Source organism: Muscardinus avellanarius (genome assembly GCF_963383645.1).
Source record: "Muscardinus avellanarius genome assembly, chromosome: 14".
NCBI lineage: Eukaryota > Metazoa > Chordata > Mammalia > Rodentia > Gliridae > Muscardinus > Muscardinus avellanarius.
The window spans coordinates 83453633-83478511 of NC_137800.1; the positions used below are offsets into that span (position 1 = coordinate 83453633).

Genomic DNA, 24879 nt, shown 5'->3' on the forward strand with positions numbered 1-24879 from the left:
CCTCCTTTTACTTGTGTTTTTGTGTTAGCCTCTTCTCTGATTGTAAAGTGAAAGTCTTATGAGAGGAATTATAAGATAAGTGGAACGATGGTTCATTTCTAATCCAACAGCAATAGTAATAGTTGCAATGTTAATTCCTCCTGACATTTACATGGTGTTTGTTATATTCCAAGCACTTCCTATGTGCCAAACACATATGTTCACAATCATGCTCTAAGGTATGTGCAATGTTTATCTCCATTTTCAATGAGGAACAAGATCTGGTACATTACCTTTCTTCATAATTTTTCCTAGGAGCTAACGTTATTAGGGATTTCCGCAGTTGAGGTTTACGGATTACCATAAGTTCAGTGGGTCTCAGAATAAATAGAAAAAAAAAAAAAAACCTCTTAAATTTTCATTTGCATCCAGAACCAATGGTGGTAATAAAATCATCACAGATTGTCACAGTGATCCAAGTAGGGGTTTCTTAAATCCTAGATGGATGGAGGGATGAATGGGATAGGAGAGGAGGATGGATGAATGGATGGATGGGAGAAAAGATGGATAGATGGATGGATGTCACAGTGAACTAGTGTGGTAGAGGTTTAATGGGTCCTGAATGAGTGTTGGATGGGCTGATGAATGGATACATTTGGAGGAAGGAGGGAGGGATGGCTAGATATGGTTAGATAAGATGGAGGAAGGATGGAAGGTGCAGGGAAGGATGGGTGGATAGGATAGGATTGGATAAGATAGGAAGAAGGAGGGAAGTCACAGTGATCCAGTATGGTACAGATTTATTAAGTCCTGAATGGATGAAGGGATGAGTGTATGGATGAATGCATGGAGGGATGGATGAGAGGGTAGATAGGTACAGTGTGAGGTAGAAGGGAAGGTTGGTTGTGGGATGGATGGACATGATAGAAGGATGACATGTGAATGAATGTATTAATGAAGGATGGATGGATAGATGGATGAGTGGGTGGGTAAGTGGATAGGAGGGTAGTGGATAGATGATGAGCCTGATGGCCAACGATCCTGTTCTTAGATCCTGGAGGACTTGGAACACAGCTCTGTTCTGTTTCAACAACTGCCAGACAGAAATGATATCCTCCAACTGGAGTCTGTTTTGGCACAAACTATGAAGAAAACCTACTAGCAATTGTTATTGTGAGGTCATTCATTTAAATAGTGCTTTATTAGTTACATAAAATTGATTTTGCCCTTTTTTGCCTTATTCTAATTCCAGATCGAGAAACAGCTAACTTTGGAGAAGCTGCGTGAGTGGACCCACCCCAGGAACCTGAGGAGGACTGAGATCAATGTCAGTTTGCCCAGGTTCAAACTGGAAGAGAGCTACAGCCTCGACTCCGACCTGGCCCGCCTGGGTGTGCAGGATCTCTTTAACAGCAGTGAGGCAGACCTGTCCGGCATGTCTGGAGCCAGGGATCTTTTTATATCGTCAGTTTTCCACAAGGCCTTCGTGGAGGTGAATGAAGAGGGCACAGAGGCGGCGGCTGCCACTGGGTTGGTTAAGAAATGCCTTGTCATTCCTATGCATCACTTCAACGCAGACCACCCGTTCCTTTTCTTTATTCGGCACAACCCCACAGCTAACATCCTGTTCTTTGGCAGATTTGCTTCTCCTCAGGAGGATACTTTGGAAATGCCAGGTCAAGCTGAGGAGATAGAAAGGAAATAGGCAGATAGGGAAAAGGCCTTGGTAGAAAAAAGTTAATTTCCTGAGTTTCCTGAGGGGTGACAAATGCCTGAAACTCCAAAGGCTCAGAGATAAGAAGGATCAGAGCTTCACAAAGCCATCTATTTACTAATCAACAAACCCACCTAGCAAGTCTGGCATTCCTGAAAGGAGACCCTTCAAAGGATTTGCAAATGCCCTATGCAAATTCTCCTTGGAATCCCAAAGTCACCACAACCAAGAAAGGATTCCCAGGAATTGACAAAGCCTTAGTCCCCCCCTAGCAGAAAGGTTACCCACTCCGGGAACCCCTCCCCTTTTGGGGAGCTTTTCTCTCTATCGCAGGTCGCAGGTCGTGTTGGCCCTGAGAGAAGGCAGAGTGCATTTGAGGGCACGTGGCTCGGGCTAGTAGTGACCTGAAGGTCTCTGCTGGACATCATGGCTGGCCAGGCCCCTAGGGGTGACCTGTACCTCTTTTCTGGCAGATCGCGTGGACTCTGGGAGAAAGTAGTTTGCAACTGATGGGCACTTGGCTCAGGCGACACTTGGGTAGTGACCCTAAAGGCAGCTACTGGACCCCGGAGTTCCAGCCCCTTTGGGAGTGTTCAGCCACCCTTGCCCCATTCCCTGCTGCTTCCAATAAACCTTTTACTCCCCTTCCTGAGGTCTGCGGGTGTCATTCTTCGCTCACCGTAGGCCGTTTCTAAGCTTAGTGCTTTATCAGCTACCTTCATTTTTAACGGTGACGGTGACAGTTTTCACTTTTCCATACCAATAAAACTACTAGGTAGAATCAAATCTAATCTCTTTTACAAGACCAGGTCCTTTGGCTTTTTATATTCATAAGTTTATCATGAGCAGTTTTTATAAAAAATAGTTATTTTTATCATTAAAACCCCAGTGATCATTTTTGAATGCAGCAGTTTATATATAGAATAAATCAGATATGTGGATTCTTGACAGTGTAGTTACCTATTGCCACGCTCTCCTGACAGCTATGGGAAAATGAGAGTGTTTCCAGAGTCACTTGTTTCTCCATGTGGAATGAGAATAAAGCAAACAAAGGAGAGAAAATCAGTTTTCTGTAATAAAGTAATAACAGCACTATTTAAATGAATGGACCTACAATAGCAGTTGCTAATCAGTTTCCTTCATGTTTGGTGATATGAAAGCCTGTCGTTTATTTTTACAGCTAGAATGTTGAAAGGTGTAATAGACAACCACCTTGACTGTTAAAGGGGAGAGGGATTGAAAACAGATAAAAAATTGAAATATGGGCGAATGACCAAATGAAGGGTCCCAGTTTGTGGACCGTCTTGCCTTCCCTCCTGTTTCTCTTTTAGATTTATATTCTTTTTTAGCCCTCTAGTGTTTAAACTGTTCAATTAAAGGGACACCTGGTCATAACCTGTATCCCCCTTTTTTGTTCTCCTTCCTGTATATATGATGGTGTGAGAAACATACAATATCAAATTAAGTCAACATATAAGATTTCATAGGAACTTAGATAAAGAAAAAAATGTGTGAATTTTGTTTCGAATTGGGAGAATATGGTTTGGGGAAACTGTTCACGGGGAACCCCTGCTAGGGTCCCGGACACACTTACCCCAACCCATAACAAAAACCAAAATGACCAGAAACAGAAAAAAAAGTGGATTCTTGTCCTAAGCTAAGAATAAATATGCATAGTTTAGACAGTTGCTGAAGATTTAAAGAAGTTTATTAAAAGATAGAAATACAGAGAATAGGTACAGCTCCATACCAGACTGGCATGGAGGGGTGACTCTAATGGGTACACCAAAGAACTTCAGTTTACTAAGTGTTTTTATCCTGCCCAAGTCCACGGCAGGTCCTTTGGTCTGTAGATATGCTAGCCCATATCTTTAGCCCAGTTTCTCCACTGTCTCCAGGCGAATTTGCCCTGGAAGGGGGAGAGGGACTGTCCTGCCTCCAAACACAGCCCTCTACACCTCTTGTTCCATTCCCCAAGATATGTGAAATTGTTTCTCCAGGAAATGGGATTTCTTCAGAGTTACCTTAGGCCATTTGTTTCTCTTGTAGAAATGTAAAGAAGCCTCTTTCCTGGCTCCTGCTTTCTTTCCTTCCCTTTAGAAATGTAAATTACTAATCCCTCCTTTCTGCCAATCCTGGTTTTCCTAGCACAAATTATGTATTTTTAAAATTGGAAATCTTTCCCAATACTGGTACATTAATACATTTTAAAACCTCTTCCCAACACTAGTACAAATTTTAAGGTCTGAGGAAGTGATCCATGAAAATAATTAAATACTGGGTTATCCTATTTTAGTTTCTTCAAGAGAGACAAATATAGTAAATAAACCCCCAAAAGTCCAAAGAAAAGAAAATAGAAAAGGTAGAAAAAGAGACTCCAAGGAATTAGGAAGAAGATGCTTAGTAGGAGAAAAGAACAAAAGAGAGAGCATGGCAGAATAATCTATAAAGTGCTAATATTCAAGTTGTTTATTTCAAAACAAAAGTTTTTCAATCCACATATCCTGAAACCCCACTCAAACTCCAAGCAGGGAATAGAAGTCCACTGTAGGCACACACTGGTAGAACTGGCAAAAGTCAAAGACAAAGCAAAGACCATGAAAGAAACTAGAGAAGAGACAGAGAGCGACTAAGCACTCACAGAGATCTAGGGATAAAACTGTGGAACTCAGAACACAGCGTGAGTCCTTAAAAGCATGCTATGGAAAACACAACAAAACGACCTGCCAGATCCTGGAAAAACAGCCTCTGGCATATTTTCAGACAAAAAGAAGAAAAAAACACAGAGGACACAACATTCGGAGACTTCTAAAATAACATTCTAATGAATGATTTTAATGCACAAGGAGTTCCAAGAGTTGTAGGAAGAAAATAAAAAGCAAAATAAATAGTAAATATTATAAATTTAAATGAATACTACCACATAGAATGGTATTAAATAAATCTAAGGCGTTTCAAAGATATACAGAATTAAAATAAGTGATAGACCAGATGTGGTGGTGAACATCTAGAGTCACAGCTATAGCTGTGTAGCCTGAAGCAGGAGCATCACTTGAACTCTTGAATTTTAGGCCAGCCTGAGCAATATGCAGAGACCCTCCCCTTCACAATTAAAAAAATCATAAAATAGCTGGGCATGATGACGCATGCCTCTAATCCCAGTATTTAGGAAGCTGAGACAGAAGAATCATTTTTGAGGCTGTCCTCAGAAACTTGGTAAATTATTGAGACAGGAGGTCTACTTGTTTATATAGTTCGGTGTTCTCCCTCTCTGGATGCCAGACATCCATAACTTCTTGTCTGTTAAAGTTTATTCGAACGTGCATTACCAAGCTATTCAGGGTAACCTCCACTCAACTGCCACTGCAGCCATACTCCCACCTGTCCTCTTCTGAATGTCCTGGACTCTCCTGTCCAAGGGGTTCCTAGGACGCCCCCTGTCAGCAGGAAGTTGTTATGGACTCAGCTCAATATCAATATCAATATTGCTCAATATCACCAACAGACCTGGATGATAGGTCAGGTCCCTCCCTTCCCCCAGGGAACCCCGCAGTGGGGTCAGGAGGCAGAACTCTGGGAGCCAGAGGTAGAGATGTTGCAAGATTCCAGGTGTCGCGAGACTCCAGACATCAAGAGACAGCCTCCAGATGCTGTGAGACTCCGAATATTGCAAGAGAACCAGCCTTCCCACGCCGCTAGCTACACCCCAAGATAAATACCCTGATTTTCTCCCTGACGTTTTGACTGCCAACTGACCATGACTCTGCTGACCGTGTGGCTCTGCTGATTGGTCAATGGTTCCTTCCCCCATGGTTGGCAGACCTAGCCCAAGATGCCAATTGGTTAAAGAGTCCTTCAATAACTGGGTTGGTGTTTGCCTTCTTCACGGCCCCCAACTCAATTTCAATGTTACAGTAATGATGTTGGTGAAGGACGTAGAACTAATCCTTGTTCTAAGATCCTTGAGCTGTGGGTGCAGCTCAGCGGCAGAAGACATGCTTAGCAGGCTTGAGGTCCTGAGTCCCATCCTAAGCACCAAGAAATAAAAAGAAAAAAATTTCTCAGGTTTTTGCATGGTTTTGGAAGAAAACACAGTACAATTACATGTACTTTAGATTTTGATAGGCCCAAGATGCATGCTGCAATGTCTAAGATGACTGTTAAAAAAATACTTAAAGCATTTATAACTTCTAAACTTGACCAAAGAGGGAAACAAGTAATAACCCAAAAGAATGGGCTTCACAAATAGTGAGATGAAATGTGAAATTCAAAATATTTAAGTAATCACTTAAAATGTAGATTGACTAAAAGTTTCAGTTAAGAGACAAAGATGGAGCTGGGCGTGGCGGTGCATGCCTGTCATCCCAGGTTCAGAGGTTTTGTTCTGATGCTCTAGGGCCTGTGGGGGGCAAAGAGACGTGGCAGGTGTGAGTGGGGGAGAAAAGCTCCTCACCTCTAGGTGGCCTGGAAGAAAGAGGAAAATATCAAGGTCCCACCTATGTCCTTTCAGGGCACATCTCCAGTGCCTCCTCCCACATGGCCCCAGCTCCTAAAGTTTCTCCATCTTCTTTTTGTTGTTGTTGTTGTTTATGTTTTATCTTTATTACTTAATTTTTTTAGTTTTTAAAAATTAAAAAAACTTCTTTTTAATTGGTGCATATAGTCATACATCTTAATGGGTTCCAAGATGGTGAGGCATCCGTGCACACATCACACAATTAGCCCTTGCACAATTCGTGCCCCATTCCTCCCCCTCCCTCCTTCTCATGTTTGGCTTAGTGTTTGGCTTAGTGATTGATATTGATATGTCCGTTAAAGTACATCATGTGCATTAGGGAATTTCTCTCTGTGCCTCTCCTATCCCCTCAGCTAGGTCACCTTATTTGGTCATCTATAGTATCTCCTTCTTCATCTAGAGTTCCTCCTATCACACATTTTTACCGAGCTTCCACATATCAGGGAGAACATCCAATATCTTATTTTTTGTGACTGACTAACCTCACTTAGCATAATACCCTCCAGTTCCATCCGTTTCCTGTAAACGACGTAATTGTGTTTTTCTCTATGGCTAAATAGAATTCCATTGTGTACAGATCCCATAGTTTCTTAATCCATTCATCTGTTGATGGACATCTTGGCTGGTTCCATAGTTTGGTAATGATGAATTGTGCAGCTATGAACATAGATAAGCATGCATTAGTTTGGTCATTTGGTTTCCTTTCCTTTTGGGTAGATACCCAAAAGTGTTATTGCTGGATCATATGGTAAGTTCACTCCCATTCTTCTGAGGATCCTCTATATGTTTTCCAAAGTGGTTGTACTAATTTGCAATCCCACCAACAATGTTTTAGAGTTCCCACTTCTCCACATCCTTGTTGTTGTGTTTTGAATGATTGCCATTCTAGTTGGGGTTAGGAGAAATCTCTTTGATTGCTAATGATGTTGAGCATTTTTTCATGCATTTATTGGCCATTTGAATTTCTTCTTTCATGAAGTGTCTATTTAGTTCACTTGCCCATTTTTTATTGTGTTATTTGTTTTCTTAGTGCTGAGTTTCTTGAGTTCTCTGTATATTCTAGACACTAGCCCTCTATCAGAGGAGTAGGTGGCAAAATCTTCTCCCATGCTGTTGACTCTCAGCTGAGGTTGATAGTTTTCTTTGCAGTACAGAAGCTCTTCAGTTTCATGCAATCCCATGTACTGATTCGTCTTTTAGTCCGTTGTGTCTTTGGAGTCCTGTTGAGAAGGTTTTCACCGGTGCCTGTGTGTTGCAGTATTGGATCTCTTCAAGGGCTTCAAGGTCTCTGGTCTAATCTCCAAGTCTTCGATCCATCTTGAATTGACTCTTGTGCAGGGTGAGAAAGTGAGGAAATATGACTTCCTTTCAAGTCATGCCAAATGAGGCCATGACTGATAAGAAAAAAATACTTATGGCCTTAGCCATGCTCAGTAAGTGTGAGTAAAGACCTTGAAGAAGTTTTCTCCTCCTCCTCCTCCTCCTCCTCCTCCTCTTTGTTCTTCTTCATACTCCATATTGAACCCAGGGGCATTTTACCTCTGAGCTACACCCGCAGCCCAATTTTTTTTCTTTATTTTATTTTTTGCAAGCTTAAGCAATTTTTATTGATACAAAGGTAGAAAAAAGGGACAGAAATTACAAAGCACTGCATTAGTTCCCTGTGTGTGTGTGTGTGTGTGTGTGTGTGTGTGTGTATGGTGTGCATATGTGGTAGTGGGGATTGAACCCAGGAGCATTCTACCTCAGAGCTGTACTATCAGCTTTTTTATTTTTATTTTTTTATAATTTAATTTTTTTAACAATTTTTTATTGAACATAAGTAGTATACATTTATACTATATTTGGTGCCCTCTCCCCCCACCCCCTTCCCCCCCCCACCAATGGTTGTCCAGGTTAACCATGTCTTATTCATAATTTTACACATGTTCAGGTGTAGACCCTCATTAATCCAGATCGGTCTTTCTCCTCTCCTATCTTTCCATTAAAACTTAGCTAGTATTTCCCCTCTAATATCTGGGGTCCTACTGGTATCCTTTGTGTTTTCTAGTTTGGGCATATTAGAGGAAACATGTGTATCTTCTCCTTCTGTGCTTGGCTGATCTCACTTAACATGATGCTCTCCAGGGCTTTCCATCTTCTTGCAAATGATATAATTTTGTTCTTCTTTATGGCTGAATAGAATTCCATTGTGTGTATTTCCCACAGTTTTGCTATCCATTCATCTGTTGATGGTGATCTGGGTTGGTTCCATATTTTGGCTATTACAAATTGTGCTGCTATGAACATAGGTATGCATATGTTGCTGTATTTCTCTGAATTCAACCCCTTTGGTAAGATACCTAGGAGTGGTATAGCTGGATCATATGGTGGATCTATTCCCAACTTTCTCAGGAATCTCCACACAGATCTCCATAGTGGCTGAACTAGTTTGCACTCCCACCAACAGTGTAAAAGAGTTCCTCTTTCCCCACATCCTCGCCAGCATTTGTTGTTGTTTGATTTCTTTATGCTTGCTACTCTGACTGGGGTTAGATGGAATCTCAGTGTAGTTTTGATTTGCATCTCCCTGATGGCCAGTGATGAAGAACATCTTTTCATGTATCAGCCCTTTGTATCTCTTCTTTTGTGAAGTGTCTATTTAGTTCATTTGCCCATTTCTTGATTGGGTTGTTTGTTTTGCTAGTGTGGAGCCTTTTGAGCTCTTTGTATACTCTGGATATTAGCCCCCTATCAGAATGGTGGCTGGTAAAGATCCTTTCCCATTCTGTAGGCTTCCTCTTTAGGTTATTGATAGTTTCCTTTGATGAGAAGAAACTTTTTAGTTTGATGTTGTCCCATTTGTTTATTCTTGCTTTAATTTCCTGAGCTTTGGAGGTTTTGTTGAGAAAGTTACTGCCTGTGCCAATATGTTGTAGTGTTGAACCTATGTTCTCCTCTACTAACTTCACCGTCTCAGGTCTAATTTCTAAGTCTTTAATCCATCTTGAGTTGATTCCTGTGTTAGGTGAGATATAGGGGTTTAGATTCATCTTTTTACAAATGGTTAGCCAGTTCTCCCAGCACCACTTGTTGAAAAGGCTGTCTTTTCTCCAGCGTATGTGTTTGGCCCCTTTGTCAAAGATTAATTGACTAAAGATGTGTGGGTTTGTTTCTGTATCTTCTATTCTAATCCACTGGTCAGTATATCTGTTTTTGTGCCAGTACCATGCTGTTTTTACTATTATTGCTCTACAGTATAGTTTGAAGTCTGGGATTGTAATGCCTCCTGCGTGTTTCTTGTTATTGAGAATTGCTTTGGCTATTCTAGGTCTTTTCCTTCTCCATATGAAGTTCATGATTGATTTTTCTAGGTCTTTGAAGAATGTCACTGGTATTTTAATGGGAATTGCATTGAACCTATAGATCAGTTTTGGCAGAATGGCCATTTTGATGATATTTATTCTGCCTATCCATGAGCACGGGAGATCTTTCCATCTTCCAAGATCTTCTTCTATTTCTTTCTTTAATGTTTTATAGTTTTTGTTGTAGAGGTCTTTTACATCTTGGGTTAGGTTTATTCCTAGGTATTTTATAGGTTTTGAGGTTATAGTGAATGGAATTGTTGTTTTTGTTTCTTTCATTGTGGATTCGTTGTTGGCGTAAAGAAAGGCCACTGATTTCTTTAGGTTGATTTTGTAACCTGCGACTTTGCTGAATTTGTCGATCAGCTCCAGAAGTCTTTTGGTTGAGTTCTTTGGGTCTTCCAGATAAAGGATCATGTCATCTGCAAATAAGGATAGTTTTACTTCCTCTCTTCCTATGTGGATTCCTTTGATTTCCTTCTCTTGTCTGATTGCTGCAGCAAGAGTCTCAAGGACTATATTGAAAAGGAGTGGTGATAGTGGGCATCCTTGTCTTGTTCCTGACTGAAGCGGAAATTCTTGCAGGTTTTCCCCATTCAATATAATGTTGGCTTTGGGTTTGCAGTATATTGCCTTGATGATGTTGAAGTACTTTCCTTCTATCCCAATTTTTTGCAGTGTTTTTAACATAAAAGGGTGTTGGATTTTGTCGAATGCTTTTTCAGCATCTATTGCTATGATGATGTGGTTTTTGTTCTTGGTTCTATTTATGTGGTGAATAACATGTATTGATTTACGTATGTTGAACCAGCCTTGTTTTTCTGGGATGAAACCGACTTGGTCATGATGTATTATTCTCTTGATATAGTTTTGAATGCGTATAGCTAGTATTTTGTTTAGAATTTTTGCATCTATGTTCATTAAGGATATTGGTCTGTAGTTTTCCTTTCTTGAGGTATCTTTATTTGGTTTGGGGATTAATGTGATACTGGCCTCATAGAAGGAATTTGGAAGAGTTCCTTCTCTTTCAATTTCCTGGAACATGTTATGAAGTATTGGTATTAGTTGTTCACTGAAGGTTTTGTAGAATTCAGCTGGGAACCCATCTGGGCCTGGGCTTTTCTTTGGTGGAAGAATTTTTATTGCCATTTCTATTTCTTTGGTTGTTATTGGTTGGTTTAGGCTTGCTATGTCCTCTTGGTTGAGTGTAGGAAGGTTAACTGTGCTTAGAAATCTGTCAATTTCATTCATGTTTTCAAATCTATTGGAGTATAAATTTTTAAAGTAGTTTCTGATAATATTTTGAATTTCTTCACTATCAGTGGTGATATCTCCTTTTTCATTTCTAATTTTGATAATTTGAGTTGATTCTCTTTTTTCTTTTGGTTAGGTTGGCCAGGGGTTTATCAATTCTATTAATCTTTTCAAAGAACCAACTTTTTGTTTTATTGATTCTTTGAATTGTTTTTTTGTTCTCTATTTCATTTATTTCTGCCCTAATTTTGATGATTTCTTGCCTTCTGCTGGCTTTGGGAATAGACTGTTGCAGTCTTTCTAGGTCCTTTAGTTGTGTCATTAGGTTCTTTACTTGGTGGTTCTCCGTCCTTTTTATGTGGGCACTCAATGCCATAAACTTTCCTCTTAGAACTGCCTTCATGGTGTCCCATAGGTTTTGGTAAGTTGTGTCTCTGTTTTCGTTTGTTTCCATAAATTTCTTTATTTCTTCTCTAATTTCTGCCCTTACCCATTTGTCATTTAATAGTGTATCATTCATTCTCCATGAATTTGAGTACTTTCTTTCAAGTTTCCTGTTATTGATTTCTACTTTGATTCCATTGTGGTCTGAAAAGATGCATGGAATTATATTACATTTTTTGAATTTGCTGGTATTTTCTTTGTGTCCCAGGATGTGATCTATTTTGGAGAAGGTTCCATGGGCTGCTGAGAAGAAAGTGTATTCTGTAGTTCCTGGTTGAAATACTCTGAAAACGTCTATTAGGTCCATTTGGTTTATGGTTTCCTTTAGTTCTAAAGCGTCTTTACTCATCTTTTGCCTTGAAGATCGATCCAGTGGTGTGAGAGGCGTATTAAAATCTCCCAGAATTATTGTATTTGGGTCTACTTGGGATCTTATGTCCAGTAGGGTTTGTTTTACAAATGTGGTTGCATATGTGGTAGTGGGGATTGAACCCAGGAGCATTCTACCTCAGAGCTGTACTATCAGCTTTTTTATTTTTTGAAGAGGGTCTCACTAAGTTGTGGAGGGCCTCACTAAGTTGCTGCAGCTAGCTGGGATCATGCGATCCTTCTGTCTCAGCCTTCCAAGTATTAGGATTACAAGCATGTGCCACCACGCCTGGCTTCATCTTTTTTTTTTTTTTATGATCTGCAAGAAAGCAGAAAAGTTTCAGGGACACAGAATTAGTTCAAACCTTCAAGCACTCTAAGTTTTGAAGATGTTACATATCCAGGCATTTAAAAGGGGAAACAAAAAAAATCTTTAATATCTATATTATTCCACCCTAATCATTCTAGTTTGCTATTCTATACAGATGAATAAAATGGGTAGGAATCTTTATTCACACAAGTTTCCCTCTGGGTGGTATGTGGTACGTCTGAAAACCTGGTCTAGTCATTCTTATGAGGGGACATTTAGAGGCTGAACTCCAGATGCAGAGACAGTGACCTCAAAGATGCAGTTTGGAACTGACTCTATTTTATCTAATCCTGGAGTCCCCTCTTCGTCCTATGCAAGAAGCCCCAAATTTGCATCATCCTCTTCCTTCTCCCTCACACTGAAAAAAAAAAATCCCTAGCATTAGGGGTATCAAGATGAGATTCAAATGGGAATAGTTTGCTGTAAAGAGCAGACCCCCTATATCATCTCATTCACACCTTGGTTATTATAGTCCCTGCCAGAGATTTGGGGTCAGGCTTGGAACTGAGAAAAGTGCTGATCTCCTGAAAGGGGCGCTGTGTGGAGCCAGGAAACCTCAGCTTCCACTGAGCAAACCCAGGAAGCCAGGAAGCCAGGAACTCCAGGAAGCCTCCAGGTCCTGCCTGAGGCCAACAGAGAGGGCCCTCCCCTTCCCCAGGATACAAAGGCAGCCTCAAGAGGACTGGCTGGGATTTCTCCTGGACCAGCACCCCAGCCAGAGTTGGAGCCAGAGCCCTGAGCAGCAGGTGAGCTTGTCAAGAGTTCAGCTTGAGCTGGCCAGGTGGCAGTCTCTTGTAATCTCAGCATTTGGGATGCTTAGACAGGAGGGTCACTGGGCACAGCTACTTACGGAGGCCGCCTGCAACTCTGTGAGGCCTTGTTTAAAAATAAATTATGAAAAATAGGGCTGTGGGGGTTGCTTGAAGGTAGAATACCCAGGGGTTCCATTCCCAGTACTAAAAAAAAAATTCAACCGGGTGTTTGCGATGATGTACCAGTCCCGCTGTCCTGTCCCTGCTCTAAGACTCTGAGAGTAGAGGGCCAAGTGGGCAGTGGGCTCTTAGCGTCTACCCACGGCTGGCACCAGCCCATCTGTGACAGGGACAGAGGACATTGTCCTCATCCCCCTGCCCACCTGCCCACCTGCCCACCTGACCCTGGATTCTGTGGGTGTCTCAGACTCTCCTGTCCTACACCAACTCTGAGGCTTGAGACACTGGGCCTCTTGGACAATTACAGCTGAATCTCAAAACTGGGAAGAATTATATTATTAATTATAGCTGCTCGCATTTGCTTCAGTGCAAATTGCTATTGATTTTCCTAATAGAGAAGTTGTTTCAGGCAATGCAGGCAGCGTGTTCCGTGCCCAATGAACGAGGGCCCTGGACTAAGGTGGAGGGAGGGGAGGAGTCCAGGTCAGGGTGCTCTGGGTGGGCAGGGCTGAGGAAGATGGGAGGAAGGAGGGCTGGCTGTGGGTGTGGGCCTCGGGTGACACGGGCTGTCCTGTCCTGTCTTGCAGCCTCACCATGGAGCAGCTGAGCACCGCAAACACCCTCTTCACCTTGGATCTATTCCACGCCCTGAGTGAAAACAGCCCCACAGGAAACATCTTCTTCTCCCCCTTCAGCATCTCATCAGCTATGGGCATGGTCCTTCTAGGGACCAGAGGCGACACTGCCACGCAGCTCAGCAAGGTCAGCAGCCTGTCCCCGCCATCTCTCTGCCAGCATTGGGTCTGCAGTGAAAGAAAGAAAGAAAGAAAGAAAGAAAGAAAGAAAGAAAGAAAGAAAGAAAGAAAGGGAGAAGGAAAGAAAGAAAAAAAGAAAGAAAGAGAGAGAGAGAGAGAGAGAGAGAGAAAGAAAGAAAGAAAGAAAGAAAGAAAGAAAGATAGATAGAAGAAGAAAAAGACTGTCTAGCTGGCAAAGCGGGGCCCGCTTGTCATCCCAGTACTTGGGAGGCTGAGGCAGGAGGATTGCAGGTTCCCAGTCAGCCTCAGCTACTTAGTGAAGATCTCCGCAACTTAGTGAGACCCTGTTTTAAAATGAAGCCTAAACACACGAGGCTGGGGCTGTAGCTCGGAGGTAGAATGCCCCTGGTTCAGTCCCTCACGCCTTCGATCTCTTGCCTTGTGCTTTCAAACCTTTGTTGAACTGTGTTAAGCACGGATGCACCGTGAGGCCAGACGCCCAGAAAAGGTCCAAGTGCAGCCCCGTTGCCTGGCGGCTCCAAGTCTGTCCTCAGGTCTTTACTGAGCATTTTGTTTTTCTGAGGATACTTTAGAATCTCAGCAAAAAATCCTTTGAAGGGATTTTTTCTTTCTTACATTTTTTAATAAGGCATATAGATCTTAGTGATAGTGCAAACACCGCATATCTGGGTGAAGAGTGTGGACTATGGATGCCGTGTGGCTTGTCCTTTGTATCATAAAAGCAAAGAATCAGCCCCGGCCTCAGAACACCGCTCAGGGTCTCTTAACTTGTAAGTGACACATGGGAAATTAAATTCTTCCCGAATGTTAAGTTTCAAGATATTATTTTTAGAGATGTGAGTTATGGAGGCTCAACAGTTAATGAAAGCAAAAGGTCTTAATCTGTAATATCACGTGATCTGGCACAAAGCACGATTCTTATTTTTCCTGTGTATTTCTGAGAACTTTCAGTAAAAGTGTATTAGATATGGCATGTTGAAAATAGGAACATAGCACTCACGAGTTTCTTTGGGGGGGGAAGTAGACTGAATATATAAATATTTAGTGTATTAACTACTTAAATATGAGGAACCGCAATTATAACAAAAAGTAATGTAAAAGCACGTTCTACTGTTGTAATTATTATGCTGCACCAACTCATAAATTCTGGAACCCCATTGTTTATTCCCCCAATGGCAAATTAATAAAGTATTGGGCTGGGCATCATTAATAATTAGGAATAAAAACATAGTCATTTAATTCAATGGAAGCAAACACCAAGGGGTCTCTGGTTAATTTCCAAACAAATGATTGTAGAAAGAATGTTTTCTCTATTTTAGGCTTTCCATTTTGATTCGGTTGAGGACGTCCATTCAAGATTTCAGAGCCTGAATGCGGAAATGAACAAGGCCGGAACTCCCTATATTCTGAAACTTGCTAATAGACTGTATGGGGAGAAAACCTATAACTTCCTCCCTGTGAGTATCTCGTATTTTATATTATAAAATTTCGCTAGATAGTACATGCAACAGTTTTTCCCAGTATAATCAAATGGCAATAGTCAGTTTTTTCTTAATTTATATTGGTGCGTTGTATTTCTGCATCATAATGAAGCAAAAAACTTGTGTCGACATAAATGCACACGTCACCCAGCCAGCCCCACCTGTCCCCACCACAATCCCTCCCCATCCCTCCCTCTCAAGTCAGTTTTCATATTTATTAACATTTATAAAAATAATGCAGAATGCAAACATATGGCAGCGAGTGTCCCTGTTAACGGATGTGGCAGTTTTGTTTATAGTCTTGTCAGTATTTGCTCAATTATGAAAATGCTAATGCAATGTTTGAAAATAATTGGCAATCTTATAGAATACCCCAAGTGTAAGGGTCTGCTGAGCACGGCAGCAAACACCTGTAATCCCAGGCACTGGCCAGGCTGAGGCAGGAGGACCTTAAGTTTGAGGCCAGCCTGGGTAATTCAGAAAGACCCTGTCTCAAAATAAAAAGGCTGGAGATTTAACTCAGTTGTAGAGAGCTTTTCTAGCATGTGTGAGACCCTGGGTAGAATCCCTACTATGGAAACAAAGGTGTACTGAACTGTGTGCCCTTTATTTATTTTTATTTTTATTTTTATTTTTATTTTTTGGTACTGGGGTTCCTGGAAGCCCTTCTACTTCCGGACTACACTCCCAGACCTATTTTTACATTTTTATTTGGAAACAGGGTCTCCTAAGCCAGTGCACGCAGCTGGCTCCGAACCTGCGCGATCCTCCTGTCTCTGCCTCCCAAGCGTGGGGATTACAAGCGTGCGCCACCACGCCCGGCCTGTGTGCCCTTTAGAAAGTTAAAGAGCCTGGTACGCTGCACACTTATAATCGCAGGACTTGGGAGGCTGAGACAGGAGAATCGCAGGTTTAAGACCAACCTCAGCAGCTTAGTGAGACTCTGAGCAACCTACTAAGACCGTGTTTCAAATAAGGAAGGAAGGAAGGAAGGAAGAAGGAAGGGTGAATGAGCTGGACATGGCGGTACATGCTTGTAATCCCAATACTTGGGAGGCTGAGACAGGAGGATCATAGGTTCCCAGCCAGCCTCAGCTACTTAATGAGGCCCTCTGCAACTTAGTGAGACCTGTTTCAAATTAAAGAATAAAAAATAGGGCTGGGGGTATAGCTCAGAGGTAGAATGCCCCTGGGTTCAATCCCCAGTACTGCCAAAGGGAGAGAGAGAGGGAGAGAGTGAAAGAGAGAGCGAGAGAGAGAAAGAGGAAAGAATATATGCTGACTTCCCCTGAGTTCAATCCGCATTTTTTATATTAATTAATTAATTTATTTATTTATTTATTTTTGGTGGTACTGGGGATGGAACGCAGAAGCTTCCAACCTCCGGGCTATACTCCCAGACCTATTTTATATTTTATATGGAAACAGGTTTTCACTAAGTTGCTGAGAGCTGTACTAAGTAGCTGAGGCTGGCTTCGAGCCTGTGGGATCCTCCTGTCTCAGCTTCCCAAGCGCTGGGATTACAGGCGTGCGCCACCACTCTCAGCTCTCAATCCTCATTTTTTTTTTTTAAACAAAAAAAGAAAAGAAAAGAGAAAGAAAAGAAAAAAAAAGTTAAGATGTGTCTGTGCATGTAGCTCAGTGGGAGAATGCTCATCTGGCATGCCTTAGGCCCTGGATTCCATCCCCAGCACTGCAAAACAAACCAACAAAAGTGAATAATTTTTCAATGATTTTTAATATTTTTTTAAAAATGCATAATGGAGGGCGGGTATGGTGGTACACACTTTTAATCCCAAAACTTGGGAGACTGAGACAGGAGGGTCCGTGTTCGTGGCCAGCCTCAGCTACTAAATAAGGCCTTCAGCAATTTAGTGCGACAGACCCTGTTTCAAAATGAAGAATGAAAGTTGGGCTGGTGTGGCTTGGAGGTAGAGTGCCCCTGGGTTCAAACCCCAGCACCACACACACACACACACACACACACACACACACACACACACGAGCTAAAACTTCTGTGCTAAAATATAGTCTTTCCCTTGCTTTCCAGGATTTTGAAAAACATTTCTGTATATAGTAGGAGTTATTCACGACACTTTCTCCCCCCCCCCCCCATAGGAGTTCTTGGCTTCCACGCAGAAGATGTACGGTGCTGACTTGGCCAGTGTGGATTTCCAGAATGCCTCTGAGGAAGCCAGGAAGGAAATTAACCAGTGGGTCAAAGGTCAGACAGAAGGTGAGAGACTGGGCCGCGTGGCTCTGTTAGCTCTAGGTACTGTACCAAACCTGACATAACCATCTTTTTTTTTTTTTTTTTTTCGGGTCTGGGGGTGGAACCCAGGGGCATTCGACCTCTGAGCCACACCTCCTCCCCTATTTTTTATTCTTTATTTTGAAACCGGGTCGCACTGAGTTGCAGAGGGCCTCACTAATTAGCTGAGGCTGTCTGCAAACCACGATCCTCCGGTCTCAGCCTCCCGAATGCTGGGGTTACAAGAGTGCACCACCACGCCCGGTTAAGATAACCATCTTATAGAGAGAAAAGAAAAGAAATGTTTGCTGTGGTCACAGCCTTGCAGGTTTCCACTGGTGGCCAATGGGCCCTGTGGCTTCGGGCCTGTGCCCGCACAGTGCATCCTGGTGGAGAGTCTGTGACCTCCCACCTCTCCATGGTTTCACCACCCCCTCCCAATCTCAACAGGGGCTGGGGACCAAGCCTTCAACACGGGCCGTACCATGGCAGAATCACTGTGTCCTCTTTCCTCTCTCTCCTGTTACCTCCCCAGCCCTGACCTATACACACTTTCCTCCAGAGGCTGCTCCCTGAGCGTGTGACGTTTCCAGTGCCCACTGGCTGGACGGCGCCTGGGTGTCAGGAATCCAGCCAAGGAGACACGCAGCCATGATTTAACCAAAGAGCTAGATACCTTCTTACCCTAAGCTCCCTAAACCATATCTTAGAGTTAAAACCAACTTTGAATGTAGAATAAAGGAATGAAAGTGCCGGCCCCTAATTTTCTAATACCCAGACAGAAAGAAGCAGAAGATGGAACTTCCTGGAATACATAAACAGTATTCACAGTCTGCTCTGGTCATGAATATCTTGGCCAACATCTAGTGCAGTGAATCAGGTGGGGTGGGTGGGGCCTGTGATGGAAAATCGGGACTCACTTTATTACATTTCTCTCTAACGCAGTCACTGTGTGTGAGTCAGCGCACCCAGAGATCGCCTGTCTGTATTAGAGGACTCGTCCTTGGGCAGCGCTGTGATCATGGGCAGGGCCTGCCTTGCTGTGGAGTACTTTTTCTAGCTCTTGGATATTTGTTAAAATCTTTGTGTGTGAAAGGAGGCTTTTGCGTGAAGTTGGCAAATTTGAAGAAGTGATTTATGAGCAACCCAAACCATATTTGAGATATAGAATTTTTTTTCTATAAAGTATAGCCATTCATAGAGTAACATTCAGTGTTTCTTCTTAATCCCAGAAAGGAGATTTTTGTTGTTGTTGTTTTAGCTGTTGAAGACATTTGACTTGTTTGAATGACTTTTAAAATAAATTTTACTGTTGAGATGCTGGTGATGGAACCTAGGGCCTCACGCATGCTGTTTATACCTCTAACACTGAATAATATCTCCAACACCCACACTTGACCGGTTTTAAAGTGTTGGCTTTTTTTAAAAAGTGTTGGCTTGTGTATCATCCTGGTCTGCTTCACAAAATTTGTTTATTTAAAGTGGAACTACCCCATTCTGGCTTTCTTAACACCATGTTACAGTCAGTGAAGTAGAAAGCATGCACTTGAATTTCATCTCAGTGCTAATCAATTGTGGGTTCAAATTTGGAATTCCAATATGGAGCTTCCAAATAGCTCACTTCTCTTTACAGGGAAAATTCCAGAACTGTTGGCGTCAGGTGCGGTTGATGACATGACTAAACTCGTGCTCGTGAATGCCATCTACTTCAAGGGAGTCTGGGAGGAGAAATTCAGGAAGACGTCCACAACCGATGCGCCATTCAGACTCAACAAGGTAAAGTGATTAAATGACCAAAATTATTCTTTTTTATCATTTTATTTATTTATTTAATTTTATTATTATCAGGTTTTTGCGGTACTGGGGATTAAACCTAGGGACACTCTACCTCTGAGCTACACCCCCAGCCCTATTATTAATTCTTTATTGTGAATCAGGGTCTCATTAAGTTGCAGAGGGCCTCACCAAGTAGCTGAGGCTAGCCGTGAACCTGTGATCCTCCTGTCTCAGCCTCCCAAGTACTGTGATCACAAGTGTGTGCTATCACTTAAGGCTTTGTGTGTGTGTGTGTGTGTGTGTGTGTGTGTGTGTGTTTCTGGGGAACTGAAAATTGAACTCAGGGCATTTTACCTCCAAGCGAAACCACAGCCCTTTTCATTTTTTATTTTGAAACAGGGTCTCGCTAGGTTGCTCAGTTTCACTAAATGGCTGAGGCTGGGCTTTAACTTGAGATCATCCTCCATTCAGTCTCCCATGTATTGAGATTACAGGCCTATGCCACCAGCCCTGGTTTTTGTTTGTTTGTTTATGCTGGGAATTGAGCCCAGGGCCTCTTTCCTCCTAAGCAGGCACGCTTACCACTGAGCTACACCCCACTCCCCAAATGGCCCTTTGCTCTAAAGGACTACAGAGAATAATTTGAGTGATTTTTCTTATTTGTTCAGAAAGACACAAAAACAGTGAAGATGATGTGTCAGACAACAGATTTTCCATATGGCTACATCCGGGACCTCAAGTGCCAGGTGCTAGAGCTGCCTTACCAAGGCCGGGAGCTCAGCATGATCATTCTGCTGCCAAAAGACATCCAGGACGAGTCCACAGGTCTGAAGCAGGTAACTGCCCTGGGGTTCATGGTTTCGTGTGTCCTTTGTCTATATGAACCCTTTGTGTGTGTGGTTTGCTTTGTGCTCACTGCCATTACCTGAACATTTCTTCTCAATACTCTGCCATTCCTTGTCAGTAGAGCAACCAGCATTAACTACTTGGAAACCCTACATTTACTTTATTATTGTTGCTGAGGTTGTTGTTATTTTGCAGTGCTGGGGATCAAACCCAGGGCCCTGTGCATGGCAGGCAGATGCTATAGCCCTGAGCAGCCTCCCTGGTCCAGAAACCCCAAGTTCACACTTTCACGATGCCCAGCTGCTTTCAGTGAACAGTTGTGATGGGGAAGATGTAAAGATTTATACTAAATGTAAACGTTTCAGATTTATACCACGTGGCGGCAACTCCTGAAAATTCTCTTGAGTTAACTTTAGAGGAAAGTATTGTAAGATGATGATTGTTTTACAGAGGCAAGAGGTATCAAACTCTAAAGCATGTTAGTCTACAGCTTTACTTTGTTATTACACTGCTTATTTTCCCCATAACTTATATGGATCATGAATTGAATTTCAAATTGGTTCATGACAGAACAAGATTCCTACTCCAGGTTAGCCTGAACTAATATGCCCTTCATGTCACATCCACCTTGGGTATAACTTAAAGGCCGGGGCATCTCTTGACAAGGTTAGTAACAGGCAAAATTGTCACGGTCAGTTTCCTCCAGTGACTCTCGCCTGCTGTGTGGTTCTCTATCGCTCCTTCCCAGCCCAACTTGCCATCACGGAGGACGTAGTGTTAGCCATTTGCATGTACATCTCAGTGTGTTCAGTCAGTGCATTCCTCCTTTTACTTGTGTTTTTGTGTTAGCCTCTTCTCTGATGGCAAAGTGAAAGTCTTATGAGAGGAATTATAAGATAAGTGGAACGATGGTTCAGTTCTAATCCAACAGCAACAGTAATAGTAGCAATGTTAATTCCTCCTGACATTTACATGGTGTTTGTTATATTCCAAGCACTTTCTAGGTGCCAAACACTTATGTTCACAATCATGCTATAACATATGTACAAGGTTTATCTCCATTTTAAATGTGGAACAATATCTGATACATTACCTTTCTTCATAGTTTTTACCTAGGAGCTAAAGTTATTAGGGATTTCTTCAGTTGAGGTTTACGGATTACCATAGTTTCAGTGGGTTTCTTAATAAATAGAAAAAGAAACCTCTTAAAATTTCATTTGCAAACAGAATCAATTGTGGTAATAAAATCATCACAGATTGTCACAGTGACCCAAGTAGGGGTTTCTTAAATCCTAGATGGATGGAGGGATGGATAGGATAGGAGAGGAGGATGGATGAATGGATGGATGGGAGAAAAGGTGGATAGATGGATGGATGTCACAGTGAACTAGTGTGGTAGAGGTTTGCTGGGTCCTGAATGAGTGTTGCCTGGGATGATGAATGGATACGATTGGTGTGTTGCCGACTAATCTCAGTTGGGTCGTTATTGTCAGCTCCCGGTCAAATCCTCAGAAAGATGGGGCAAAAGGCAGGTGGAGTTCTGCAGAAACTTATCTGCAGCGATTCTTTCCCCTCTATGAATTCCTTAAGTTTTTAGGTACGACGCTTTGGAAAGAACCTGAGATGGACAAAGGCTTCTTGAGCCAATGACACTTTATTACAAAAACTCCAAGAAATTTATACCCTTCACCAGTAAAGTTAATAATAAGAGAAAAGGGAGGTGGGTGTAATCATTGTGAAATAATAATGAATGACATGTAAACAAAGGTAATAAAACTAGTCCTTCAGCTGGCTGTTGATCTTCGAGAGATTAACTCCCTCCGGATTCTTTCTCAGGTTTTGCAGATAAGCAGTTCCAAACAGGCATGCCCAAGGCTTGGGGGCTTCTCGGGGAATCTTCTTTAACTTTCTTGGAACTTTCCATCTTTTTGGGCTCAGTTCATATAGCAGGTGTGGGGAGATGTGGTGATTCAGGTGGATGTGATGGAGTTTCTTCAGGTGTTGGCATCTTATCTTCTAAATCTGAAAGCTTAAGCAAACTCACAACACAGTTTTGCAGACAAAGTACCACAAACAACACCACAAAGTTCTTGGTTTTAATTGTCAGATGTATTTCCTTAACTGCTGAACACTCTTCTTTAGACAATAAGCCTATTAAAAGTCTAACCATCTTTAATAATCCATTTCTCTGTCACAAACCCTCTGCAACCTGCTTCTAACTTTCTAATTCCTTTCTTTCCCAGTTGGGACTTTCTTATGATAAGCTCTTCTTCATGCAAAAATGCTTTTCTTACTCTTACACGGTATTTCCTTTCCTTCATACATATATATTTAGAACGTCTGTCCTTTATTTTGTCATATTCATTAACCATGCGGTCAGCCTCTCTGTCTTCAGGAATATTTACACTGGGCGTAAAAGTCACCAATCTTTTTCCTTGAGTCTATTGTATTTGGGCAACTAAGTTGTTTATCAACTAAATTGCTTTAAGGTCACACACAAGGTTTTTATCTTCTCTGTCTCCAGGCAGGATCTCAAGGGTAAACAGAGTTACCTTAAACTGAGCTACCTTACCGGAGTTAATAGCTTAACCTAAGTTATAGTGGGGGTCGGAGACCCTTTGTGATTGCTGCAGCTGGAATGCTTATCAAAGCATCTGAATTCTGGCCAGTTTTTATTATTATTGAGCAGAGCCAAGGACGTTTAGGCAAATTATTAGAGATTTTATTTCCACGGACTCAATTTCATCATAGTCCTGATTTCACATCATTGGAGCAATTCGTGTAGAGAGTTAAAAGAATAATAGTAAAAGTGGGGGGTACTTTGGCCAGAGACGACACCTCCTTCTCGGGGCTTTTTGCCGATTTTTACTATGTGGAGTGGGGTCTCAACACGTAGATGCCGAGGCAGCAGGATGTCTTGGCATTGGTGGATTGAGGGAGGGATGGCTGTATGAGGGATAGGTAAGATGGAGGAGGGATGGAGGGTACAGGGATGGATGGGTGGATAGGATAGGATCGTATAAGGTAGGAGGAGGAAAGGAAGTCACAGTGATCCAATATGGTAGGGATTTAATAAGTCCGGAATAGATGAAGGGGTGGGTGTATGGATGAATGCATGGAGGGATGGATGAGAGGGTAGATAGGTACAGTGTGAGGTAGAAGGGAAGGTTGGTTGTGGGATGGATGGACATGATAGAAGGATGACATGTGAATGAATGTATGAATGGAGGGATGGATGGATGGATAGATGGATGAGTGGGTGGGTAAGTGGATAGGAGGGTAGTGGATAGATGATGAGCCTGATGGCCAACGATCCTGTTCTTAGATCCTGGAGGACTTGGAACACAGCTCTGTTCTGTTTCAACAACTGCCAGACAGAAATGATATCCTCCAACTGGAGTCTGTTTTGGCACAAACTATGAAGAAAACCTACTAGCAATTGTTATTGTGAGGTCATTCATTTAAATAGTGCTTTATTAGTTACATAAAATTGATTTTGCCCTTTCTTGCCTTATTCTAATTCCAGATCGAGAAACAGCTGACTTTGGAGAAGCTGCGTGAGTGGACCCACCCCAGGAACCTGAGGAGGACTGAGATCAATGTCAGTTTGCCCAGGTTCAAACTGGAAGAGAGCTACAGCCTCGACTCCGACCTGGCCCACCTGGGTGTGCAGGATCTCTTTAACAGCAGCAAGGCAGACCTGTCCGGCATGTCTGGAGGCAGGGATCTTTTTATATCGACAATTGTCCACAAGGCCTTCGTGGAGGTGAACGAAATGGGCACAGAAGCAGCGGCTGCCACTGCGAGAATTGAAAAATTCTGCAATTCTGTGGATAAGCATTACTTCACAGCCGACCACCCGTTCCTTTTCTTTATTCGGCACAACCCCACAGCTAACATCCTGTTCTTTGGCAGATTTGCTTCTCCTTAGGAGAAGGAGACTTTGGAAATGCCAATTCAAGCTTAGACTTTATCAGCTTCCTCTGTTTTTAACGGTGACAGCTTTCATTTTTTCATACCAATAAAACCACTATGTAGAATCTAATTTATTTTATAAGACCAGGTCTTTTGGCTTTTTATATTCATAAGTTTTAGCATGTGTGTGTGTGTGTGTTTTAATAATTATTTTAACATTAAAACCCTGGTATCGCTTTTGAATGTAGAAGCTTTTTTAAAGAATAAACCAGATATGTGGATTCTTGACAGTGTAGTTACCTATAAAATTGTCACACTCTGCTGACAGCTATGGGAAAATGAGAGTGTTTGCAAAGTCACTCCTTTCTCAATGTAGAGTGAGAATAAGGCAAACAGAGGAGATAAAATCAATTTTATGTAAGTAAAGTAATAACAGCACTAATTAAATGAATGGACCCACAATAGCAATTGCTAATCAGTTTCTTTCATGTTTGGTGACATGAAAGCCTGTCATTTAGTTTTACAGCTAGAATGTTGAAAGGTGTAATAGACAACCACCTTGACTGTTAAAGGGGAGGGGGATTGAAAACAGATAAGCAATTAAATATGGGCAAATGCCCCTATTAGGGGCCGCGGTTTGTAGACCATCTTGCCCTCCCTCCTGTTTCTCTTTGAGATCTGCAGCCTTTGTATTCTGTTTCAGCCCTCTAGTGTTTAAACTGCTCAATTAAAGGGACACCTGGTCATAACCTGCATCCCCCTTTTTTGTTCTCCTTCCTGTGTATATGTTGGTGTGCGGACATACAATAACAAATGAAGTCAAGAGATAAAATTTAATAGAGCTTAGGTAGCTAAAGAGAAAAATGTGTGAATTTTAAGGTCTGAGGAAGTGATCCATGAAAATAATTAAAT

At 42.1% G+C, this 24879-nt stretch overlaps 1 protein-coding gene across 1 annotated transcript in view; it reads left to right on the top strand.

Annotated features, from left to right (window-relative positions):
* The window catches only part of LOC308273238 (uncharacterized protein), a gene marked incomplete at both ends in the record, with an annotated part of 47945 nt that overhangs the window by 19408 nt on the left and 3658 nt on the right, over window positions 1-24879 (top strand). Inside the window, 8 exon segments of the mRNA XM_080710322.1 lie at window positions 1232-1655; window positions 13318-13405; window positions 13510-13684; window positions 15018-15155; window positions 17298-17415; window positions 19064-19206; window positions 19875-20042; window positions 23579-23667. Of these exon segments, the coding sequence (XP_080566448.1) occupies window positions 1232-1655; window positions 13318-13405; window positions 13510-13684; window positions 15018-15155; window positions 17298-17415; window positions 19064-19206; window positions 19875-20042; window positions 23579-23667 (1343 nt within the window).